The following is a 25,335-nucleotide window of genomic DNA, read 5'->3' as shown; positions in this document are numbered from 1 at the left end:
GCTGTACCTGAACACAGGCATTAGATATATTGTAGGCCTATACCAAAACTACACTGAGAGTGTTATTTACTACTATAACTATTCAAATATAAATGTATATAACATGTGTTGCTTTGTGTTAAAGAATTGGCATTGAATAACCTATTTAATTTGTCAATGTTATATTACACCTTTGATTCATATTAAGGCTGTGAAATGATGAAAATGACTAGGCCCTATAAATTTAGTCTGTGAAGCTTTCTCAAACAACCACCAGGTCTTTGCCAGTTCCACAATAGTAAACACAAATATGAAAGACAAGGGAAAACTGCACTATGATGGAAGACAGATAGAAAGTGCAAGCTAGGATCTTTTGGTTAAACTTTTGGTTACATTTGGTAAATTATATCGCCCCCTTCCCTGTTTGTTAGCCTGTTTAGAGTGGTACCAATGCATGCCTGATGTTTTCCTGTTTAATTAAATACCATAGTCTTCATCCTAGCAGCAAAAGTGAGCTCACTACAACCTCTCATATACAACCAAGTGAAATCGTGGTCAACCCGCGATTCATTTCTTACATGTTTAATGTTTCAAATTAACCTAACAGAAATTATTAAATACGTTCAGTTTGACAGCACTAAATGGCACGATCATTTTCATAATCATGAGGCACACTCATGTTGAGCTGACTATGCAATTCGCTACGATAGGGATAAAGGCAGCCTATGAAGTTTCCTGCTCCTGGCACCAGTATTGCTGATGTGAAATTAACTCACGTCTAATGATGTGGGCCGACTCTTCTTCTTCAGTTTTATTTTTACATGTAGCATATAAGTGATTGTATTTGCGCCCCCTGCTGTTGGCTGTTAATATCGCTTTAATAGATAGACTTTTTTTTTTGTGCCGACGGCCGTCAGTTGGACGGCCGTTCTGGACTTTTCCAGAACGCACAGATTGTCAGTCCGTCCCTGCTCTCATCTAAGTCTTTGCCAGAATCAAATGCTCATCAATCAACGTATTTCACAAAATTTCAAACTATTACCTTATGTTCAAGCAGTGTCATCCTGAGGTTGGGCACAAGAGTGTACAAGGTCCCGATGAATTTATGTCTTTAGTTTTTGCTCTCTTTTTTTCCTTCTTTCTCAGCATCTTACAGCCAGATATGGGGAAAAAGTCCAAGTACAAGACTTCAGTGAAGAAAAAAACTCTCAACCCTGAATTCAATGAGGTATAACATCTCTCCTGCTCTCAAAGTATCACAATACACCTGTCAACTTCTTTCATTTTCTATACTACTCAAGATCATGCTCTGTAGTGTATCTGAGGTTTGGATGAGCATGGTAATTAAGCATACCTTTTTACACTTCCTTCAGGTCTGACGTTCTTTACTTGAATGTGTTCTCAGCATCAATCTGCATGTTTTTACTGAGAATGCACTAAATTATGTATTCAGTTCCTTTCAACTCTCATGTCAATGAATCATTTATATAAATATCCTCTTGTGTGCATCACCTGCACAGGAGTTTTCATATGAAGTTACCCTGGACCAGCTGGCAAAGAAAACCCTGGAGATCTCTGTGTGGGACTACGACTTGGGAATGAGCAACGACTTCATAGGTAGGCTGAGAAAAAAACTGAAGGGAGGAGTGGAGAGGGAAGCTGCAGCAGCAAAGTAGATGACTGTACCAGAGTGTTTGAATAAAAGCGGCGCAATTGCAGAAAACATAAAAACCAGGCCGTGGGTGGAGGGAGATCGGAGAGAAAAAAAAAAAAAAAGAAACTCGAAAAGATGGGGGGTAATTATGAGGCTTGAGGAGAATGATTTGAGCGCGCAAAAGAGAGCTTGAGTGGAAAAGGAAATGGAGATGCATTTAGTAATCAAAAAGGATCTCCATCCTTCGTGCACTTGGCACATCAGATCGCTGCTGCTTCGTCAGACTGCTTAACGGCTTTGGCATTGCCTGATGTGTATATCACGGCAATAGAGCACATTGGAGCTCAGGGACTGAATGGGAACTAGTGGCAAGGCACATGAGAATGGATTACCACCCTGTGAGCTTGAAAGCCTTCAGATCAAAGCATTTTACTGTGTCTGATGTGTGTGCGCACATGAGTGTGAGGCTGTGGGCTGGGTGGGAGACACCAGTGTTTAGATAAGCTCAGTGAGTCATTAGCCCCGCTGGGAGAAAAGGCCATCAGTCTAATGTACAGCTCCCAGATCCCCCTGACCATTATCATTACAGGTTCAGCTACATCGGCCTGCCAGTTATGTTAATTGAGGCTGGGAGAAAAATGACACTGACCAAGAAGAATAGAGAAAACGAGTTTGATAAAGAGGCAGAGCGAGTATAACCCCAGCGCACCTGTATGAGACTGAGAGCAATAACAAGTGGTCTAATAGGCTTAGCCAAAAAGATATAGAGGATGTGACAAAGTAAAAGGTGAGATTTCAGAGATACATGGAAAGGAAAACTGAACAATGAGAGAATAAATGTGAGGGCAAAAGTACGCAAAAAAAAACAGGCAATAAATCAAGTGGATGACTTGTGGGAAAGATCAGTACAGAGATGGGAATTTCATCTTTTCCATAAATCAAATCTACACCTCTTGTAAAACCTCACAGAAAACAGGATACAACTGCTAAAGAAACTAAAGAGACGCTATAGATACAGTACCAAGTACAATACAGCGTCTTTTGTCGCATGTGAAGTCTCAAGTCAATTGAGACAAGTTCAAATCGATTTTTCAGTAGGGCTGAGTCGATATAATACCCCAGATCAGTATATCAGTATCCACAATAAATACAGTTCATACATCAATGTCTTTATAATGTGATTCAGATGTAAATTACGTTCTTTCATTTTAATCAGAGTGGGCCACCGACTCAGCTTTTAGTGTCATGCAATCCTTCGCTAAGCTCTAATCTCCCTAAAAAAAAAAAAATTCCAAAGAGTTTTATGCAGTAAGGTACTGGATACAGAAGTGTTTATACATGTTCAGAATGGCTGCACTTGAAGAGAGAGGGGTGAGACGCAATGATTTGCGCAATTGTGAATGGTGGCGCACACATTTGGACAATCTCTTTTCAAAGGCATCCTGCATGCTGAAAAGTTAAAATCCTGCATACTTTCTCACCTACGCACACCCGCCCAATCGCTTGGGGAAAGTGGTGATGCTTGTTGGACTGTCGGTTTTGCAAAGTTGCTTAAGTTGTCGGATACGATGAACGATGATCCGACAAGACACTTGATTTGAAGCAAGATATTTAGTTCACCACGTGTTCTTGAGTATCTGCTGGTGGGGTTGAATGCGGCAGATGCGCAGCAGGGAGAAATGTTGTTAGGGGTAAGAAATAAGCAGACAGAGGACAGGGTCAAACTTGTGTGAGTGTTGCTGCACACCTGCTCGCCAGCCTGAGTGTCAGCATCACCCTCGTCTGTGCCATCTCCTCAGGCTCTGGTGCCTCATCCCTCTTCTGTCCCCCAACACGTCAGGATGGCTGACCGTTTGTCACTAGCAACCCGCAGGCTCAGAGAACACTTCATCGATCTCTGTGTGGAGGTGGTGGGAGTTTGGTGGGGGCGGGGGCGGAGGTGACCAAGTGTTGTGCGTGATTATCCTATTGAAACTGTGTCTGTGTGTAAAACAGAAGGGAAGGAGGATGCAGGTTAGGAAACACTTAAAGGCTGCTCCTCTCCTTCCACAAGCAGCATCTCGGGCAGCGTTCAGTGCCGAACTCGGATGAGATCAACAATCGAGCCTTGTTTGCTCGCAGCGGTCGTTTTCCCCATTTTCCAAGGCACTGTTAGAAGGCAGCATTGCCAAAATACCGTGTTTTAAACTCCACACTCCATTAACTGTGCAATCAGAGCCAAGGGAATGGCTTTGTAATAACCTCGGTGTGACAACTGCCTGCATCTCTCTGTCTTCTATCTATGTCTCTTTCTCTCTTTGTTTCAAGTGTCTGTTTACTTCCTTCTTTGCTCCCATGTCTGTCTGCCAGACATTCATTGGCATGAATGTTGATGTACGTTATTGCTGAAGAACAATTACATTATTGAATATTAGATTTTAACAAAAAAACAAATGTCTGACAGTCTGTCCTCATAAATACATTTACTCAAGTACTGCACTTTCTGATGGGACAATTGTACTTTTTATCTGACAGCTATAGTTACTTTTCAGGATAAGATTTACTTAAAAACATATAAGCTTATAAAATAAAATGAATTGTCCTTGTTTTCACATACAAGGAACTTGCTTTGGCGTATTGGTGCATAACAAACATAGTAAGAGAAAATTAAATTACAAATATAAACAAGTGTTGCAAGAATCAAGAAACCTAGAATAAACGAAAATTACAATTAAAAATATGAATGAAAAATAAGTGTCCTTGTCAATGGGGGTCCCTGGCCTTGTTGATTTAATCCAGTTTTAGAAGGGAAGAAACTGTTTTTGTGGCGTGAGGTTACGTTACACATAATCAGGTGGCCAGAAACACGACTCCAAATGAATGATAACTGCTGGATTTGTAAACAAGCTGCCAACCAGTTCAGCGTCAGTTTTGTGTTCACAACTTGTTTCTGCTGCCCCTAAGTGACCGACAAAAACAGTTATTGAAGATTTCAGTTTTCTCCTTTGTGAGAGGCCCAAAAGGTTAAAATTATTCAATATTTTCACAAAAAAATCTAAGACTAGAGAAGAAGAGTAAAGTCCAAAACACTGCATAACAAATTTGTGTAGCAGAGCTTGTTTGGTTCTTCTTTTCTCTTCCATTAATCATCTCACATACCCCTTGGATTTATCTTGTGACCCTTTAGAGGGACCCGACCCCTAGATTGGGAACCACTTGGCTACTGAACTGTATATGAAGTAGTTGAAACTAGCTCCACCTTGACCAGCTACAACAGTGAAATGCTACATGTGCATTGATCCATTAGTACTGACACTTAAATACTTACTTTGTTGTATTCGTACTTTTACATAAGTAAAGTATCTAAGTACTTATTCCACTAGTGCTCTTTCTTTCTTTCTTTCTTTCTTTGATCCTCCTAATTTCTGTCTCCTTTTCCTCACCTACTAACAACTTCCCATCGCCTCCTGATTCTTCTCTGTTTCTGCATCTTGGTTTGCAGGTGGAGTGGAGCTGGGCATCACGGCAAACGGACAGAGACTCAGACACTGGTTTGACTGTCTCAAAAACAAAGGGAAGAAAGTGGAGTACTGGCATACGCTCACACAGCAAGGAGCCCCGAGCGGTGACAAACCGGACTAAATTACACAAGACATTCACACACACACACACACACACACACACAACACACACACACACACACACACACACACACATTTGTCTCACTGGAAGATGGTTGATAACAGAGACCAAGTAAAGCCCTAAAAAGAGCAAAGGATAAAACATGCAATAATAATAATGTTGAAAATGATCATATAACGCCAATAATTACTGCAGCAAGTATTAGTATATGATATTCATACTAATATTAGTTATGGTAATAAGGTGTAATCTGAATAATTTTTTTTTTATAAAGGTGAACCAAATTGTGACTATGTCCTCATTAAAGTGTTGACGTAACAAAACAATACTCACAAAATTGTGCTTTAGACCCTACTGTATTGTGGAAGTCGCTCATATTCTGTCATTCAAATTGACACCTAATGAAGAGATTTGAGATTAATGTACTCAGAGTTCATTCAGTGAAATATGCCAAAAGTACGTATGTAAGTAAGTAGTAAGTATAGTTACAGGAGTTATGGAAGGGTGATTATGTACTGGAGAAGTTTCTATTTTAGTGGTTGTTGATCTGATGCAAAACAACATACCGTATTATAAAGCACAAAATGATCCATTTCTTGGATTTGTACCTTTACTGTTCAGTGTTCTTGTTCTTATGTCTTTTGTCTTTAAGTGACAGTGGCTTTCTATACACCTTCATATCAGACATTAACGTGTCAGTGTGTGCGTGTGGGCATGTGTGTGCGTGCATGAGGGCTATGAGAATATGAGTGCCTACATTTTCTGTCCGTGCAGTGTGTCTATATGTATTCACATCATAGCCCATTTTCAAATGTCTCCATCCAACTTCACAAGCACAGAGGTGTGAAGAAATAATAACAAAGGACAAGAAGGCACATACAAGTGAGAGGTCCTCCGCTGCCACCACCACACGCCTCAGTGGTGTGAGCGTGCCTGGCTGGGGGGACACTGACAAGCTGTCAATCATGTGTGCCAGACCCTTTGCCATCTCTCTCTCCTGTTGCCAGACAGTCAAAAAGCAACTTTAAGAATGGAATATATCTTGATGCGTAACCTCTGACAGCTCTTTTTGACTTTCTCAATGAAAGGCTAAACCGATATTGCTTTTTGGAGGTGCCATTTGTACCTTTACTTTGCAGCGGCATTATGAACCAGATTTAAACAGGACCCAAGCAGGCTTACCTCAGTGACTCCAATTCTGCTCCAAAAAAGTCACAGATGATGCAACATTTTCTCCCTGCACGGCAATATCGCAGCAGTAATGTATTAATTTGAAAATACAGGCAGGTGATTGGTCCTGTTATCTGATTAATGAGCATAGGGCTGCGCAAAATCTTGAAAATAATCCACCTTTGTTGCGTTTTTGAGAGGATGTAAAATGTTATATAAAAGAAATGTGGCAGAATTCTACACCAACCTTTAGAGGGAGTCATTGCTCTGGTCAATGTTGCATTCATCTCATTATTTCTGACCTATTAAATATCAGGTTTGTAGAGGCATATATTTCATCCCCTGGACAGGGGACACTGGGACTACACTGTCTGTGACACAGGATTACCTCCCTGAGATAAACTGTGTAGTTAGTAGAGATGCCCCCCACCCACATGCCTGTTATGTTTCTCAATGCATATCTCTGCATATCGATGGTGTATATGGGCTTGACTATCACTGAATCATTTAAATGCCTGCCAGAATATCAAATGCACTTCCCCGGTTCACCTATCACTATAGCTCTGGCCATACACTGGTTCACAAAAGCACACCCACAGTCGGTCAGTGGCCTCCGGGACTTTTTCTAACTGTTGAATCGATCCGGACCGCTCATATTCTTTGTGTCCTTCAACAACCTTGTGAATGTCTCATCGTTGACTGCAAAACAAAATGGATCCTTCAGTGGTGAATTAGGTTCAGAATAAAAAGGGCTTGGGCATTATTTTAACAGTAGGCTTAAACACATTTTCAGTTAGACCTTAAATGACTTTAAGAAGAGGTTTGGGCGAGGTTTATTCTGTACTTTCTCTATGCACATCAAAACTCCCAGCACGTCGGCAGTGAGATAATCAAACCAAAACAACAACATTATGTTATCCTGGCATCAAAGATGCATTTCTGGGAATACTTGTTACTTTGATTGGGGTAGGCTGGGTGACAGTGATCTAATAGAGTTCACATTTTTAGGCTGGATGGTTGCTTATTCCCGTCTCTGGATATGTTGGTTTTGTTAACTGTCGCCAAATTTTCTGACTCTTGTCTATTGACCCCGCTTTGCTTACGTAATCATTTTATCTGCAATACAGCTGCATGTTTAGCAATCACTATCAGCTTGTATAATAGAGTGCAACCATAGCTGATCATTCTGAATGCTGATGTGTTTACAGTCTATGCCATCAGTGTGTGTTTGTTTGTGAATACAATGATTCAGGGTATTTTTTGCTCCGTTGCTGTGCTTTGCCAAGCAAGCTATTGCTTTAAAAAAACAAAACCTTTACTGTCACCGATTTTGACACTTCGTCTTCCTTCAATTGATATCGCTGGTAATGATGCAGGATGGCAAAAGGCGAATGAGATGGGCAGTTCACTACTGCAGTCCCTGTGTATTCACTGTCAATGTCAATCACACGGTATGGCTGCCATCCTGTGTTGGGTTTGTGTAACTACTTCGCAAATAAATTGAAGTTGTTTCAGTGGTTGTCTGTCTTCTTTTGAATGACACGTGATCCACATTGTGCTTAATTCTTCAAAAACATGAGACAGGCAGCATATGTGATGGGTACATATGTGTTTATTCATCATCATCATCCTTGAAAACAATTCACATCCAGGCCTTGATATGTTTTGTGAGGGTCACTGCTCACTTTAGTAACTACTTGAAGCATTACTGATACTGGATTTATTTTGTGTGAAAGCACAGTAAGATAAATTAATGTATTTCCTTTTTTTAAGATAGCCTTTGTTTACCATAGCTTTGTTTCTTTCCTGCCCTTTTGCCCATCTGTTACATCTCCACTCTCGCTCTTTTCTGTCTGTCTGTCCTCCCCCATACTCTCTCTCACGGCTCGGTCACTCTGCCAATAAAGAGTGGCACATTGGCCTGGTCACTCCACAGCAGCATGATGAAAGGCCGCAGGGCAGAGAAGGAAGGGAAGGAGCGAGAGAATGAGACAGTGGTGACGGCCCCGGCCTCAACTCCTTGTTCGGTCAGTGCGAGGAAGGCTCGGTGTCTGGCATCGTCCAGAACCAACCTCTCTTCCGAGTAGAGACCACACAGGTTAGGATCCTCGAAGAGTAACGACAGTCCTGTTTGAGGAAAAAGGGAGAGAAAAGTGCGGGGGGGAAGCAGCGATAAAGGCAAAGTAAATGGATCAGAGCTACAGGAAGATCAAAGAGCAGAAGGGTGTGCTTATTTCACAAATAAGACTTAATAGCTGTAGATAAAGTAATAGCCTAAACAAGCTGAAAGCATGGGTGGGTTTTCAATGTGTGGTATTAATGAGCTGAATAAGCCTGATGGACAGAAAACATGAAAGATGAACAAACCTAATTTCTTCATAAGTATGTTCATGTCCGGCTGGATATCCAGCTTGATTCGGGGCAGAGTGACCTCGATAGGCTGAGGAGACGTTGCTTTCACTTGTTCTATCATTTTAAGCACCGCTGTGTCCGTCATCCTCTCCTCCACCTGCTGCAGGTCAGTCACTTTGTTGGAACGAGGCAGCAAAATGTAAAGACTGCTGTCCCCCGTGAGAGCAAACCTTGCCACCTGTTGGCAAATTAAAAAATCAAGGTGTGTATCGTCTAACACTGTGAGCCCCCCTCAGACAATATTGAGACAACTGCCTCCCCCAAGACCCCCGCTTCAAATATTCTATTGTAAAAAGAGTTATTGATAGTGCAACATGAAAAAGTTAATATTATTGGATTTTGTCTCTCCTATTGTTATTCTTTGTTGTACTTTGATTCTGGGATATTCATGATCCAAGTTTTGGGACTACAGGTTCCATAATGCTTTGGGAGATGTAATGATGCCATGCAGTCAATTAGATTGTGAGCTGTGGACTATAACCTGGGTAATGCCTAGATTTGTTTTCATTTTGGAAAATTAGCACCAGGAAAAGTAATTAGCAGTTCCTGTTTGCAATGTACCCATGAATGTACACACAACTACCATTGGATTACTTTGATACTAAAGCAAACTTAATGTGGTTAATATTAAGCAAGTTATGGAGTCATAAGGAGCATCCTTTTTCTATGATTGTATGGTGGATTTATGGAAGTTTATTCACGATGGACATTAAAAATTATATCCTCAAAAACTAAGTCACAACACTGAATTTAAAAATATGTTTCATGTCTGTGAAGTCAAATTTGAAGGAGTTACTGTATGACTCAAAGGGGTGCACATTTCGACGCAATTTCACCTTTCATCTCACAGTATCTTTGCCTCACATGTCGTCTTCCCTCCCCCACCCCTCCCACCCCATGCACACACACACACACATATACACACACCCTCAACTCTCCTCACAGTTTAAAAAAACCTCTGCTGTATAGTCTGTGAATGGGTGGGTTAAGGTGGGTGTTGGCTGTTCCTTACCTGCGCCTTTAGCTCAACAACATATATCATAGCTGCCATGTATTTCTGGTGATAAAGGAGCGGCACATTCACCAGATCACCATCCAGTTTTGTGAAAAGTCCTTTCCTGGGTTTCATATCATACTTAACCTTCCACTGACCTGAAACAGACATACACAGTGTATTAGTTTCCACCATTTCCATATGCACATGTTGTGCACACAAACTTTACTGACCACTGAAGGAGACAGCGTTGAGCAGCATCAGCTGTGTACTGGGTGATACGGAGTCAACCAAATGTTGGATTTTATTGTTAGTCTTATTAGCCACCCAGCTGTTGATCATGTCTGTGTTCTCCTTGCTGGTTTCAAGCAGCCTGGTGGGCTCCGCTTCATAGAACTGAATGGACTGGTAAGTAAAGGACTCGCTCAGATTCATTTCTAAAGGAAGAGAACAGAGAAAACATTATGAGCTACAGAGATAGAGATCCTTTTGTATACACTCAGAATCACTGCAACCATCTCTTTGACTGCAGAGGAGCTATTTTGAGAGCAGTGATAGTAATACGTGGGTTATAGTAGATCTGAGAGGCCATCTGCAAGGAGCCGGCCAACTTCTCTCTGAGCTTCTTCATCTGCAGGTGAACACAGTGGAAGTCATGAGGCACACAGACCGCCCTCTCAATGGCTTTACGAGTGTCTTTCCTTGCACCTGAAGGTAACAGGATGAAGAAAAGACGGGGGGGAAATTTTGATGAACTGTACATTAGAGTGATATTGAAAGCTGCAAAGTATGTCTGACATTTAATATAAGTAGAGAAAAACGCCTGTGACATTTCAAAGTGAGAAACATTTTTATGTAACTTCCGAGTCATATAAGTTCATCTTGTCTCAGGTAACAAAGGGATTGTGCTTTTAGAGCAAATTATCTACGGTCCGTATTGTCAACAAATCTCATGAAAATACAAAAACCATCAATGCATTAGTCTGTCTCCCAAATACTTCCCCTGCCTGTCGGTATACTGCAGGTATAAATATTTGACAAAATGTCCCAAAGATTTTTTAAGGCAAAATAATTTCCTTAAACAGCTGGGCCCTGTAGTTTTAGCAAACTTTTTTCAAGCTGGAGGAAATTGTGCCCATGTTCATCATGGCTCAGAGATGCATTTTTAAAAGTATTTGGACAACAATGGAGTTCTGTGACACAGTAAGCTATATCAGACTTTTGACAACCAGGCAATATTTCAACTCATGGTTGGCTTCTGGTGTTTTCATAGGATATGTTGAATATAAGAATACTTTTATTTAAGAGTAATTAATAATCATTATGTTGGTTAAAAAAAGGAAGGAACCTGCTTCCTTTGTCATACCTAACAACAAATGAGACAGTGCCCCGCTAATACTGATAGGAGAGAAGAGCAAGTTGCTGGAGGGTTGGGATTCTCTGAGGAAAGAATACAGCTTCATGGAAAACTCTGTGATGGATTCCTGCAACATGGGTTCCCCTGTGCGACTGTTCTCGTCCTGGCAGGGCTCCCATGCTGTGGTGAAGTTGATGCACGAGTGAGGAACATCGGTAGGAGCAACTGAAAGAAAGTTAAGCAGACAGTTAAAATGTACATACATGTTGTACCTAATTTTTACATGGACTGTGCAATAACATAGATAGAAAATGTTGCTAAACCTGCCTTCAACAATGAGATATACAGAGCTCAGTGACTCCCCCTCAGCAGAACATATGTAAAGTCCAGCATCCTCCATGACAGTGCTTCTGATTATGCTGGTCTGATCATGGTCAAGTGGATAAAGCAGCTCCAGTCTCATATTATCATCTTCAGGATTCAGCCTCGTCCTCATGTTAGGAACCGTCTCTTTGAACCAAAGTGCATCAGCCTTTACTTGGCTGGAAGGTGGGAAATAGCACGGGAGGTGAGCGTTAGCGCCTTCAGTTACCTTAATGGTATAGCTAATGGATGCTGCAGAGAGAGGCACAAATTGTTGAAGATTAGGCCTATATGTATCAACTCTACCCAAATTCAAAATGCTCCACTCTTTATGAAAGAAGTGTTCTATGTTCCTCACCATCAACTATAATGTTGTATGTCCTTATCATCTCCATAGTATTCTCCTTTATCAAACATGTGTACTCGCCTTCGTTGGCAGCAGTAACAGCGGATATAGAGAGATACCTGCCGTCCTGTTTAACTCTAGGCGAGCCAGAGGACTGATCACTGAGACTTACATCTTTACCTGTATTCAGAAAAAGATCAAAAAGAATAAATAACTGTGTACTTAAAAATACAGTGAGAGTAGTGGTGGTAGTTATGGAAATATAATAAGACCATTGAATTTCCAGGTGATGGCCGCTTCAGAGAAGTCAGTTTGAAATGAGAGACATGGCAGCTCCAGAGTGGAACCAGGAACAACCCGGAGATGTGCACATGAAGAAAGCTAAATAGAAACACAATGTTAAATGTGTGAGGGGAAAGCTGCCAAATTCAACAATCAAGAAGGATTAGGTTTAAGCCCTTTGGTTAACCAGTATATTAATGGCTGTAGAAAATATTGGTAAACATTCTGCCTGAGCTATGAAGATGTCTTAGGTAAGTTTACCTCAAAAATGAGCTGCAGCAAGACACAAAGTACAGCCTGTAGTTTCATCTAAAACAGGAACAGAGCAAAGGGAGTAAAATGAGATTGGCAAATAGTTGATGGAGTTGTTTTGCAAGTAAGGATTTCAAAATGAAGTGGCACCAAGCCCTAAAAAAGATCAATAATGTGGCGCAATCTGTGAAACACAGCAATGTTGCACATTATTAAAACTTTTTTAAACTTTGATCATTTATCATTTATTATTTAAATATGCAATAAGTACACTCTTAGATTAATCACATAAAACATTTCATATGATAAAGTATAGTTGTTAATAACAGTAATGTATGCTATATTGTAAAAAATATTGCTTTGGTTCAGTAATTAATCAACACAAAAAGTCAGAGAAACTAAGAAAATAACTCACAGCTCTTGAATTTCCAAATGTAGGCTATCCAAATCCAGTTTTTTTTCCCACCAGTAATGTTTCTGCCACACCTGATCACTGTTCACTCCATCTACCACCTCTGACTCTCTGCTCCTCTAAACTGCATCCAACAATGACTAATCCGTGATTGTTGATTTAAAGATGTTTGTTTGCATAATGCAGGTCCTCTGACTTGCTGGAAATCACATGATTTCACATGTCAACAGATTCCAAGTTGGATGATTTATATTCCTGTTTTTGTTTGCCTTCATTGGATTTATTTTTTGCATTGCAAAGATATTTTATTAATTATGATATCAGTGCTTAAGTTGTTTTTTTTATCATCAATTATACCTGCTCAATCTTGACCAGTGGAACATAGTTATGAGTATGTGGGGGTGGATAAGCAGTTTCACTTTGGCTTGTTTTCAATTTGCATAGTACATATTTTTGCCTAAAGTGTTTTACATAATTTGATTTTGCTAAAGGTGGCACTGGGTACACAGAACAGTGAAAGCTGAACTGAACACAAGCTGAGTTTTTGCTAATTGGCAGAAAACAGTGTTGCGGACAACAATCCTAACATATCAGTGAAGTACAAAAATTATGGAGACAGTGTGCCAATAAGTGGCACAAGTGGTTCAATTAGAGGATAAACCCTTTGAGATGCACCATATAGTGTGTGTGTGTGTGGGGGGGGGAGTGCTCAAATAAATGAATTAGAACATTTTTAAGTACAGTTTTATTATTATTATTATTATTATTATTAGTGGGTATTGGTACGATCATGATTGTCAGCTGAAGGGACTTTACCCATTTTGATTTAACACTACAGACTACTTTTTTTTGGAATAGCAGTCAGTCACTTTATTTCAGCACATTTGTCACTTTTTTACATTAATGTATGTTAATTATTGTAATGTTAATTCATTTAAAATACTTTTGAGGTTTTGACTATTAGTTTGACAAAACAAGCATTGATGAGGTGTCACTATTTTCTAAGATTTTACAAACCAAACACTCAATCAAATCCATTGATTGTGATAATAACCCTTAAGGAAAATGATTAACTGAAGTCCTATATAAAATTGTTGAAAATTAGCTCTACCTCAACTACGACAGTTTAATTTACTTTAATATTCAAGTACATTTTCCTGATTATACTTTCATAGTTTTACTCAGTGGTGATAAGTAACCTACATTTACTCAAGTACTGTACATAGGTTAAATTTTAAGGTACTTGTACTTTACATAATTATAATCCAATAATATAATACTTATTATTCTGAAATGGGCCATTCTGCATAATGAGTCGCCTACTTTTACTTAATACTTTTGTAGCCTATTAAGTTAAATTTTGAATGCATCAAGTATTTCTCTACTGTTACTATTTTTACTTAAAATATTTGAGTACTTCTTCCACCTCTGCTTTTACTTCAGTAGGCTAACATTTCAATGCAGGAAAAGTTTTTTTTTTACAGTGTGGAATTAGTAGGCCAAACCACAGATCTCATGAAATCGGGGATCGATCGACAAACCGACACTCGATTAAATGGACTGACTCCCGAGGAGATCTTTGGGCGTAATCAGACGTCTGCAATCGAGAGCCGGGTGTTAAACAAAACTCAAAACTTTTTTACACAATCTTTTTTCGCACTCGAGAACAAAACAAACAGTGGTTGAAAAGCTTTGTAGATACTTTGCAGAGTGTACGAGTATGTGACCAGTGTCTTCACAACGAGAAGTCGAGTTCAGCCTCCCCGTAGAAAAAGTAAGTAAGTTTTCCTCCTGGTCATCTGATCGACTAGCGGAAAGAGCACAAACAATGGCAGAGACCAACAACACAGCCTGTTAGCTGCTGCTTCATTTTAGTTAACAAATATGTAGGCCAACTCGAAGCAGTAGGCCTACTGTAGCTATTTTCTGACTTTATTCGCTATTATAGCTACAAATGGGTTAAGGTTAGGTTTATATGAAAAACGTTTTGTGCGTATAGGCACGTGTGCGCTTACTTTAAATGTTTAAAGAAAAATGCCCAGGTTTACAGGAGAAGAAATAACGCAAAAAAGTCCATAAAGTAAACTGTTTTAGCTCCATAACTCGTGCACTGTTGGCCTGGCATTGTAGACAATGAATGGCTCTACTAAAATATATACCATAACATGTTTTTCATAGCTGTGAGTTCATGTTTAGTGATGACATGTTTTATTTTTATTTTTTTACTCTGAATCCACAGTGAGTATCAAGCCACAGGACCTCAGGGTGTAAGAGGCAATCACCATGGCAACGCAGTTTAGTATCGATGATGCCTTTGTATTGGAGGGAGATGAGGAGGGAGCAGTTTCTGATGGGCAGACGGAGGGATGGAAGGGCAGAGACAAGGACAGAGAAGGAGGAGAGATGACATTTGGTCCTCTAACTTTCTCCAAACCTCAGAGTCATCCCTCACCTGCTGCTGCTGCTGGCTCCCCTGAACACAGTAACCTAAAGTATCAGGTACACATAAAACCTACTGTGTGTGTGTGTGTGTGTGTGTGTGTGTATATATATATATATATATATATTTGTTGTTTACTTGAAACTGCAGTTCCTTTTATCATCTGATGCTTTCTTAGAATCTGGAAAATGAAGACGCTTTGGGCAGCAATGGCAATTCCTCTTTCAATAACTTCTTTAAAATCAGGTGGGTCCTATAGGTAGAACTATTGATTTGTTTTTTTACCTACATGTGTTTTGAATGTGAGATAAAGTAGGTTTCTGCTCTCTTCACAGTGACCCTGCAACTCTGTCTTACTGCAGCTCCCAGTGGTCCTTCAGCACCTTGAGTTCTGTCACACAGCTCTCTGCACACTGCTGCGGGTCAGTTCAAACGACACACACACACACACACACACACACACACACACACACACACACACACACACACACACGTTATCACAGTCACAACAACAAACACAGTAACTTTATTTTTATTTAGGTGGGTGTCCCATCCGCTGGTGAAGAAAAACAGAAGAGTTGTTCTTGCTTCATTCCTTCTCCTCATCACTGGAGTTGGTAAGTCCTGAGCAGAGTTGTTTATTACGTGTTAAAATATCCAACCAGATTTTGTTTTTGATGAAGTCTTACCTCAAAAAGAAATACATTTATTTCCTTTGTGTCTTCTGCTCCTGTTTTTCTCACATATTCAGGGTTTCTCCTCATGATTATTATAGTGTCACATGAATAATGTATGGCCATAATGGCTCTTACCCTTTAAGACTAGTTGCTTGACATGTACAGTAGATGGTTCAGGAATTAAAATGTATTATCCTTTTCTCTTTGATGAAGTAGATAAAATGACATTGAAGTAACTAAAATTTCTATGTCTAAACCAAACCATTTTATATGATAATAGAGTGCTTCATATGAAATTGTATATGTGTTCCATTCTTTTAAAATACACACTGCTTCAAATAGTTTTGCAAGTTTAGACAAGGTAGTTTGTTTAGTGTTGTCAGTCATTGACATGCTTGGTACACTGAACTTTGTCCCCATGTTGATCCTCTCTCTCTTTTTGCAAGAGTTATCAAAGTTATATCTATCTAAGTATGTATATACACAGTGGTGCTCATAAGTTTATGAACCCATGCTCAAGTTGACTAAAAAGAGTTATAAAAATCCAAAATATACCATACCTAGAGATTGGCATGGGGTACTTTCCATAAAATCATCTCTCAATGCAAATCGAACCAGCTATTAGGCTAATTGAAATAAAACCATGCCAATCTCTAGGTATGGTGAAGGGCATGTGATGATGTGGGGCTGTTTTTACTAGGATTTTTTATCAGGATGCATAGTATCCTGGATACTATGCATCCTGATAAAGAGATGATAGAGAGATGATTTTATGGAAAGTACCCCATGCCAATCTCTAGGTATGGTGAAGGGTATTTTCCTCTTTTTAGTCAACTTTAGCATGGGTTCATAAACTTATGAGCACCACTGTATATATACGGGGTTGTGATCGGCAGTCTCAGTGATGTACTTTTGCATTGTTTCTCTTAGCTCTTATTTTCACAGGTGTTGTCATACAGCTGAATCCAAATGCAGGTAAGAAAACAAATTAAACAAATTACCAAATCAGACAGAAATCAACATTTTACAACAAAATACTAACCCAAACACAAAACAAATGAATAAATTGGTACACAGTAAGCTATATCAGACTTTGTACCAATTACAAAATATCTCTATGTGATTAAACTAATGTACACATAACTAAAAATATATCTTTGTCTCTGTGAATTACATGGTAAAATTCAGAACTGTATGTTTTAATGGGAGTCTATGAATGTGTATTCTGTCTGTGTACTGTTCTTGCGACACCATCCCATAGGCTGGGTGGATAGTGAAGAAGCACCAGCCTCTTTAGGCCACAACCTTTTGATGATAAAGAGCATTGTTTCTCAGTCTAGCAAATATCTGTCGCAGCTCGTCTTCAAGCTCTACTTTTACAGTTGTCAGTGACAGCGAAGTTGTAGTTTGTAACAAATTCGGGAACTAATGATTAACTTGGGACAACTTTTCTGCTGCCAAGTACTGCCAAGTACTGCACATTAACCTTGTTTTACCATAACTATTAAATTACATGTTTTAAAAGGAAGAGAGAAATAAAAAAGATAAGTAGTGACTGTGCAACCAGTACACATTTCTTATAAGGGAATGGTTTGACATTTTGGGAATTTACACTTCAGTTTTTGTAGGGATCAAACAAACAAGATATACCATGTTAATTAGGGAGCTTTAGACTGATTTTATTACCTTTGGACAGAGTCAGGCTAGCTGCGTCCTCCTTGTGCTAAGCTAAGCTAACAGTCTCATGGCTGTAACTTCCTATTTATCGTACAGACATGAAAGTGTTATCGATCGTCTCATCCAGCTCCTGGCAAGAAAGCAAATTGGCACGTTTCCCCGAAATGTCAAACTATTCTTTTAATTTGTTGCATTGATAAGTGTTTGTGGTTGTGTCTTTGCTGTGGGTTATACCTAATGAAACTGTCCTTACAGGTGTTTCAAGTGCTATATTCTTTGTACCTGGATTTCTTCTCTTCATTCCTGGAGGTAATTTGATCCTTTGTTTTCTAGAACTTTTATTTTACTTGCCTGAACCAGTAACTGCATGCCTTGTTTTGTTGATATTGACAATGTCATTCCCTGTATTTCCTACAGTGTACCATGTGATATACATCAGCTGTGCTGTCCGAGGAAGAAGAGGCTTCAAATTGTTCTACCTACCTTATTTTGAAAAATGACATGAGACACTACATTTTCACTACATTCCTTTGTTTGCTATCTTATAATGAATTGTATTTTGTCATTTGTAACAAAAAATGTATTGTGACATGTTTTTTCTTGTCATTGTAATGACCACTACTAATTCAACCACTTAGTGCCTCGACTTTGTTTCCACTATATGAACTGATAATACTGTGTGTTTACACGAAAAAGAAGGAGATTGGTCTTGCCTGTGTTTTTTAGGTTGTGTGAATAATGACTGTGAAATTACAATACAACTTTTGTATATTTTAATTTGTGTCGGTTGAGATTTTCTGCTTGGAGAGTTTTCTAAACAAGGGCAAAGTGAGATCTGTTCCAGGTATGCTATAGACTGGGACGTTTCAAATCCGGAACAATCAATGACAAGGTTTGCATTTAAGAACTGAAAAGTTCACCAAAGGCAAAGTTGCCTCTGTGGCTTGTGTTAAAATCCTTTAATGCACATGTCTGAGCTGCTTACCTTGCTGCTTGCTCCTGCTTATTTTTTATTATCTTGGCTCTAAATTTGGGTTGACTTTACAAAGCAAGAGGTAAAACATTTGTTTATTTGGCTTGCTACTGTTTCGTCATGATGCCAAAGTTACCATAGGTTTTGTTAGTAAATCAGTGGCTGCTTTACAACAGAGGTTAAACTCAAGTATAACTGTTGTAATGCACACCCTCCAGCCAATCAGAAACAATATGCACCCAGATTATTGCATGAAGCTGTTCATTGCCATCTGCTGGTTTTCAAATCAGTTACCACTTCAGCTTTAGAATAAATTAATAGAAAATTACATTTTATAAAAAACGTATTCAAGTAAAGCAGTTACATGGAGTACCTGCAATTAATTGGTTTTACCACTTGCTTTAGCAATCCCTCATGAAAGCCAGTATGAGAAGGTTAACTTTTTCTCAGGATAATGGTTCTTCAATTGCAGTTTCATACCTCCTCAGTCATCAGGGAAGCTCTGCTGTTTTTCAATCAAGAACTACTTAACTTCTTGACTGTTATCAACCCAGTAGGATAGACAACCACCAGAACCCCACAATCCTTTTGTGGTCATTTTTTAAACCTCAGCTGCTATGTAGGGATTTAGAAATCTATAGTAATTGCAGTTCTGGCCTATTTAAACCGCAAGAGTCATAATGAGGCAAATTAAATCGATTACCAGCAATCATTTTCGCAGGAGCAAGGTGTGTGGAAAAGAGGCCAAGAGATGCAAGTCCTTTTAAAATATCAGGAATAAAGGTAAGAAATTAAGCCTGCTGGTATCATTTCAAAGCCAAAATCAATCTATTCAGATGTATAGTATCAAACTGGTGGTGATAAGAAGCCACATATTAAAGGTGCTCTAAGTGATGTGACGCGTTTTTTAGGCTACAACATTTTTTGTCACATACAGCAAATATCTTCTCACTATCCGCTAGCTGCCTGTCCCCTGAACACACGGGAAAAAAACGCGGTCTCTGTAGACAGCCCGGGCTCCACAAACGGCACAAAAAAAAACTGCGCCAACCTTCCCCAAAAACCATAACAAACAGTGTTCCAGCCAATAACCGACAAGAAAGAGGTGGTTGAGTCATGTATACGCATTGTGTAATTAGCCTACGTGCTAACGCTGCTGCAGTGATGGCTGAACCAGTTCCTTCTTGTCGGTTATTGTCTGGAACACTGTTTGTTATGGTTCGTGGGGCAGGTTGGCGCAGTTTGTTTTTGTTGCCGTTTGTGGAGCCTAAAATATGCGTCACATCACTTAGAGCACCTTTAAGTATGACATTTAGGTTTACATAGAAAAAGAGAGAATGCATCATACACTGTAGATTCATGATTTGTACAGATGTACAAGTGTATTTTCTTAACATACAGATACATAGCATTGCAAAGACTCTATCACTATGTCAACTGTTTTCATTGTGGCTATTAAGTCTGTGGATTATTATTTCTGTAAAGTGATGTTGCTGTTGATGTGTTATTTTTCATGTTGTCAACGGAATTGCTGTGGCTCCATGTCACTAGAGGTTAGTAAAACATAAACTTTTTTTTTTTTTTTATTAGCCTTGTTGAATAAATTGACTTTGTAACTTCTTATAATTATTATTATTCCTATATTTTACCACATCTTTAGAAGCGTATATTACCCAGATATTGCTTGTGATGTGATACGGTAGGCTATGTGGTGTGATTCACAGTGGCGGAAGAAGTATGCAGATACTTATATAGGATAAAAGTGATCATTAGGCAGCAGAATAGCCTGTGTTATATCATTATTACAATAATGTATCATTTTAGTGTTGCAGCTGGTCAAGGTAGATTAACATAGTCATGCACTGTATTTAGCAGCTGTATTTTGTATATAAAAACTTCATCTGGAGAGTAACTAACGTTAACAATCCCAGCCTCTATTACGTATGCCTACGTCTGGGACGTCTCACAAAACAACTAGCTAGCTTCGGCAAACATCGTCATTGGTCGTTAACTGAGACTCGGTCAAGGATGGAGGAAGAGGCAAGCAAGCTTCTCGAGGAAGGAATAATAAAGAAATTGATCAGTCCTGGTAAAGGAGAGCTATCGACCTTTCCAAATGGAACCAAGGTACAACTACAGCGTGTCGACTGTTGGACCAGTTGAGTCCAGTTCTCTGAATTATTAGTTTAAGAAATGAGACGAAGCCCGTTTGCTATAGCTAAATGCTACCACAAGCTAGCTAGCTAACTTTAACACATTCGACTCTGTCATCTAGATTAACGTACACCAAACACATTGCGCTTGAATGTAGACACCACTGACAGGCTTGTGAGCTTTGCTGCCCTTGTGATGATACAAAGTTAGCTTTGTTTAGGGCTGGCAGTTTTTCAGTCGGGTAGCATTTTTTTTTTCCTTTTTCTTTTCATCTGATAGAAAGACAGGGGCGGGACAGGATGGGCTGTGTTTATTTATGCTGATTGGTCGGCATACCATCAATCAATTTCACATTGTTGTGATTGGTCCGAATATGATGAGTAGACGCTCTCGAGGCCTGTCAGAGAAGTACGGATTGCTGTTTTGTTTATAGTAAACAAGCTGCATTGATCTCGTGTTCTTAAAAGGGTGATGTCAGAACAGGTATTTTAACCGGATAGTTCTGTTGAGCAGTGTTTAATGTTGTCCGTGTTTATCCTATCTCTGTTAACCAGGTGGTCTTCCACTACCGCACCAGCCTGTGTGACGGCATATTGCTGGATGACTCCAGAACCATGGGGGGCCGCTCCAAACCCATGGAGCTCATCTTGGGCAAGAAGTTTAAACTAGCTGTGTGGGAGAGAGTGATCATCACCATGAAACAAGGCGAAATTGCAGAATTTACCTGTGACAAAAGGGTTAGTGAGCTGGTCATTTGGGATGGAGTGGCAATCTTGTTCTTTCAGTGCATTGACCATTTCTATTCACCTCTTAGCACACAGCTCTGTACCCGCTTGTGTCCCAGTCCCTGAGAAACATCAGTGCTGGTAAGGACCCCCTGGAAGGCCAGAGACATTGCTGTGGTATTGCCCAGATCCACTCCCACCACTCTGTGGGGCACAAAGACCTGGATCAGCTTCAGGCCAGTCCACAGCCTCTTGTCTTCACCATCGAGCTGCAGGAGGTGAGCAGGCAGGGGAGAGCCCAGAGTTTAATATACATTTTTTATTGGGTTGCATTCAGGGTTGAAAACTCAAACAGTGTAGTTTTTTTTTTTTTCTAATGTAGCACCAACACAATACCTAAGTTTTGGTACCAATACCGGTACCTTTATTAAAAATAAATAAAAAAAAAATAAATAAAAAAAGGGATAATAAATATATATATATAAAAAATTCAAACTGCTTTTTTATGTAACAAAGTAAGCAAAAGTTCTCACATGCTAAATGGGAAACCAAAGCTGTTTCTGATATTTACATGCATGAGGGTGACAAAATATTGGAAACACTTCTCGATATATTGTAGTTCAATATGCCACCACCACTATGGTCTCAAAAATGGTTGATAGATGGACAAAACCTCTATAACACAGTTTAACCCTTGTGTTGACTTTGGGTCAAATTGACCCGTTTTCAATTTTTGTTTTATATCAGAAAATATGGGACGTAGAAATAAGCGCTGAAAATGTGCACAAGAAAAATTTAACAATTTAAAATGTTTCAAGGTTGATGTGAAGACAGCAACAACTGAAATGTATAAGGCTCGCACTTAAACGGGATTCATTGTGGGGGGATTGTAATAAATTGCAATAGATTGTAAAGGTGCATCTAATAAACTTTTTTTTGTACACAGTATATACCATAAAGAGTTGCTGTGTTCTACTAAGCACACCTACAGTTTTACTCTCCTAGAGTGTAAGCTCCTGCTGCCACTGATCTTCAATCTCTGTCTCTGTTAAGGTTCTGCCTCCAGGATCGTTCCAGCTTGATGTGTGGGCTATGACAGATGAAGAGAAACTTGAGCTTGTGCCTCAGATCCATGAGGAGGGCAACATGCTTTTCAAACAGGGCAAAATCAAGGAAGCCACAGAGAAGTACTACAATGGCATTGCCTGCCTCAAAAATCTACAGATGAAGGTTAGGGAACAGTTGAATACAAGAGAATAAAGATTTTTTAGTATCCATTTTCTTTAGTAAATTTGCAATACAATTCATTCTAACTCCTCTGTGTGACTTTTGTCACCCCTTTAAGGAGCACCCTGGAGACGAAGTATGGGTAAAGTTTGACCATATGATCACACCACTGCTCCTCAACTTCTGCCAGTGCAAGCTGCTCCAGGGCCAGTACTACGAAGTCATCGAACACTGCTCAGCTATACTCTTCAAATATGAGGGTAAGGCTTTGTTGTTGGTGCTGTACACAAACGAGCAAGAAAGAAAGATTTCTGTTGCTACTGCAGTCTGTAATTATTTGTGATTTTAAAGAGTGTATTTGGGATTGGTGTAGATTTGAAAAAGTGTTAACCATCAAAACTCCAGAATGAACAAATATCTTTTGAAGGAATGGTGTTCACCCCTTCAGTTGAGTTTAGAGAATCTATACCAAGGTTCATTAAAGCTGATCGCAGTGTTGACATTAGTAGATCTGTAATTGCTACATACAGTACATTTGTATTTGAAAAACTAGTCTTTTGAGAGAGGCTGTTGTATGTTTGGGGCCGTAGTTCGGCCCGATGCGAAGCGGAGGAACGCAGTGAAAGTATTTAAAATATAGCAATAAGGGATATATGACCAATTTTAACCAGCGCTGTCTCATGGTAGTGTGTGTGAAAGTGTTTTTCTCAGACGCGGAGTGATACTTTGTGCAAAGGAATTAGACGTTACAGCCTTTTTATAATGATACAGTATAATAGCAATCACTTTTATATAGCAATACTCAGCATTAACAGTACACCTTAAAACTTTACAAGATTAAGTTAGACTATACTAAATTAACTGCATAGCTTGCATAGTAAGAACAGTCAAATGTGCCATGATAAACAACCATATATTTAAAGTAATTTAGTTGGCATACTATACCTGGCAGATTGATTCATAGATTAAAATACAGCCTCATACACAAAAACTAGGTTTTTATCTGGATCTATGAATCTGCCACACAAGTGTACTGTAATGTAGAGGCTAAACCATGTGGACAACTTGCAACATCTGCAGTTATTTTTGGCTTAATAAAAGCTCCTATTTATGTTATCCTGGAAGCTATCGTCCTTTAAATTTCACAAAGTGTGTTGTCGGTTTAGGCCTGTCTGCTGGTAAATGTTCATGTTAGGTTGCTGATAACCATGTCCTAGGTTCCCTTACATTATGTACATATAAAGAATTTGTAATCATTTTCGTTGTCCCCTTTCTTACAGACAACATGAAGGCCTTATACAAGCGAGCTAAGGCCCACGCTGCAGTGTGGAATGAGGTAGAAGCACGGGCAGACTTTAATAGGTTGTTGGAGCTGGACCCCTCTCTGGGGCCGTCTGTTGCCAAGGAGCTGAAGGCCATGGAGGAGAAGATCCGGATCAAAGAGAAGGAGGAAAAGGGTCGCTACAAAGACCTATTCAAATACAATACATCACCAGCCACTGCCACTACAGTCAGTCAACTTTGAGTTTTATTTCTTTTAATTGCAACTATCTCCTTTTCTGGCCCCCAGATATAAAATTCAAGCTTATTTGTTATGTAAAATGTCAAGACGTATTTGCTCTTCCTCCTCACAGGGTTGACTCACACAGTGGTTTGGAACAAAAGGATGCCTGTGAATTTCAAGATGGAGGACAAACAGTGCTGGTGTTTTAGTATTTGTTTTCCATACACCCAAGCAAATGACTCTGCCACCCTGCCCTCCCTCCCATAGTACATGCAGAAATATGAAATATTCCCACACACTGTCAGGTCATATGCACACACCCACACAAAGTCACACATCTATACCAAGGTGAGATTTGCATTCCTGCCTTATTCCTCTAAGCTTTAGAAAACTTTACCTTTTTAGAGTCTAAAGGTTAAGTAAAGAAATACAAAATCCCATTGAAACCTTAGGTATGTACTGGCCAAAAGCATAATTATTTCACCATGGTTTAAGCATTTTACGTTGTCTTGATTTCCCTGAAATATGTGCAGAGCTGTTGAATAATCCTAAAATGACTTGTAATCGTAGCCCAACAATTTCAATGGATTCCAGATAGAAATGCTGCCCCTCAAAACATTAAGGAATACTTTTTTTTTTTTTTTTTTTTTTTTTTTTTTAAATTGCACAAGGGACATCACATGACATCACATGCACACCTGCCTTGCACTGCCAGACCCCCTCTTCTATGTTGGTCACAGCGGAAGCCCTGGAATAAGCAGGAGACCGTTACATCCTGGTAGATGCGATTGGGAAACTGAGCTGTCTGTGACAATCATTTATAACACACGTGGACTTGTGTTATCTTTGCTTTCTCCTATGTACTTACTTATTTCATATATGTAAGAAATATATACCATTATATTCTTTTGTCTAGATGTACTCTGCAAAGCCCTTACTATCTCCTTCACTTACTTAGAAAGAGCTACTCCTAACTCATGTGAGGCAGCGGGTCGTCTGAGGTGAGATGTAATTGAGGTTGTGATTATGTAACTGAAAATAAATTAGTTTATCCCAAGCTTTGCATCTTTAAATCTTTGATGTGCAGACACATGATTCTGGAAAAAAAGTTTAAAT

The 25,335-nt window shown here is 39.4% G+C and overlaps 4 protein-coding genes across 6 annotated transcripts in view; 3 read left to right on the top strand and 1 right to left on the bottom strand.

Annotated features, from left to right (window-relative positions):
• Positions 1-7,899, top strand: part of LOC114571961 (double C2-like domain-containing protein beta) — a 70,859-nt gene extending 62,960 nt beyond the window's left edge. Inside the window, 3 exon segments of the mRNA XM_075447456.1 lie at positions 1,126-1,207; positions 1,500-1,596; positions 5,115-7,899. Coding sequence (XP_075303571.1) covers positions 1,126-1,207; positions 1,500-1,596; positions 5,115-5,254 — 319 coding nt within the window. The 3' untranslated portion in view covers positions 5,255-7,899.
• Positions 7,900-8,023: 124 nt separating this feature from the next.
• Positions 8,024-12,891, bottom strand: serping1 (serpin peptidase inhibitor, clade G (C1 inhibitor), member 1). Its single transcript, XM_028599621.1, has 11 exons — positions 12,846-12,891; positions 12,440-12,487; positions 12,169-12,277; positions 11,909-12,076; positions 11,515-11,802; positions 11,197-11,412; positions 10,395-10,538; positions 10,064-10,267; positions 9,849-9,988; positions 8,792-9,014; positions 8,024-8,551 (listed from the first exon to the last, which is right to left on the bottom strand). The coding sequence occupies exons 2-11, from the start codon at positions 12,485-12,487 to the stop codon at positions 8,304-8,306; spliced, it is 1,788 nt and encodes a 595-aa protein (XP_028455422.1). The 5' UTR covers positions 12,846-12,891; the 3' UTR covers positions 8,024-8,303.
• A 1,479-nt stretch (positions 12,892-14,370) lies between these two features.
• Positions 14,371-18,413, top strand: tmem134 (transmembrane protein 134). Of its 3 annotated transcripts, none has more exons than XM_028601875.1 (8): positions 14,371-14,616; positions 15,086-15,341; positions 15,461-15,528; positions 15,618-15,704; positions 15,823-15,899; positions 16,890-16,934; positions 17,892-17,945; positions 18,054-18,413. In XM_028601875.1, exons 2-8 carry the CDS (start codon positions 15,126-15,128, stop codon positions 18,134-18,136), a joined length of 630 nt encoding a protein of 209 aa, XP_028457676.1. In that variant the 5' UTR covers positions 14,371-14,616; positions 15,086-15,125; the 3' UTR covers positions 18,137-18,413. The 3 variants fall into 3 exon arrangements, with proteins under 3 accessions (XP_028457676.1, XP_028457669.1, XP_028457661.1); XM_028601868.1 differs by having other exon boundaries at positions 15,073-15,341; XM_028601860.1 differs by having other exon boundaries at positions 14,372-14,616; positions 15,082-15,341.
• Positions 18,414-20,530: 2,117 nt separating this feature from the next.
• On the top strand, positions 20,531-25,276 carry aip (aryl hydrocarbon receptor interacting protein). Its single transcript, XM_028600486.1, has 7 exons — positions 20,531-20,736; positions 21,318-21,500; positions 21,578-21,766; positions 22,542-22,718; positions 22,834-22,975; positions 23,996-24,225; positions 24,350-25,276. Exons 1-7 carry the CDS (start codon positions 20,638-20,640, stop codon positions 24,353-24,355), a joined length of 1,026 nt encoding a protein of 341 aa, XP_028456287.1. The 5' UTR covers positions 20,531-20,637; the 3' UTR covers positions 24,356-25,276.
• Positions 25,277-25,335: the final 59 nt, after the last annotated feature.

Source organism: Perca flavescens, chromosome 2 (assembly GCF_004354835.1).
Source record: "Perca flavescens isolate YP-PL-M2 chromosome 2, PFLA_1.0, whole genome shotgun sequence".
NCBI classification, from domain to species: domain Eukaryota; kingdom Metazoa; phylum Chordata; class Actinopteri; order Perciformes; family Percidae; genus Perca; species Perca flavescens.
Note: the sequence above shows the minus strand (reverse complement) of the source record. Positions and strands in the feature narration are given on the sequence as shown.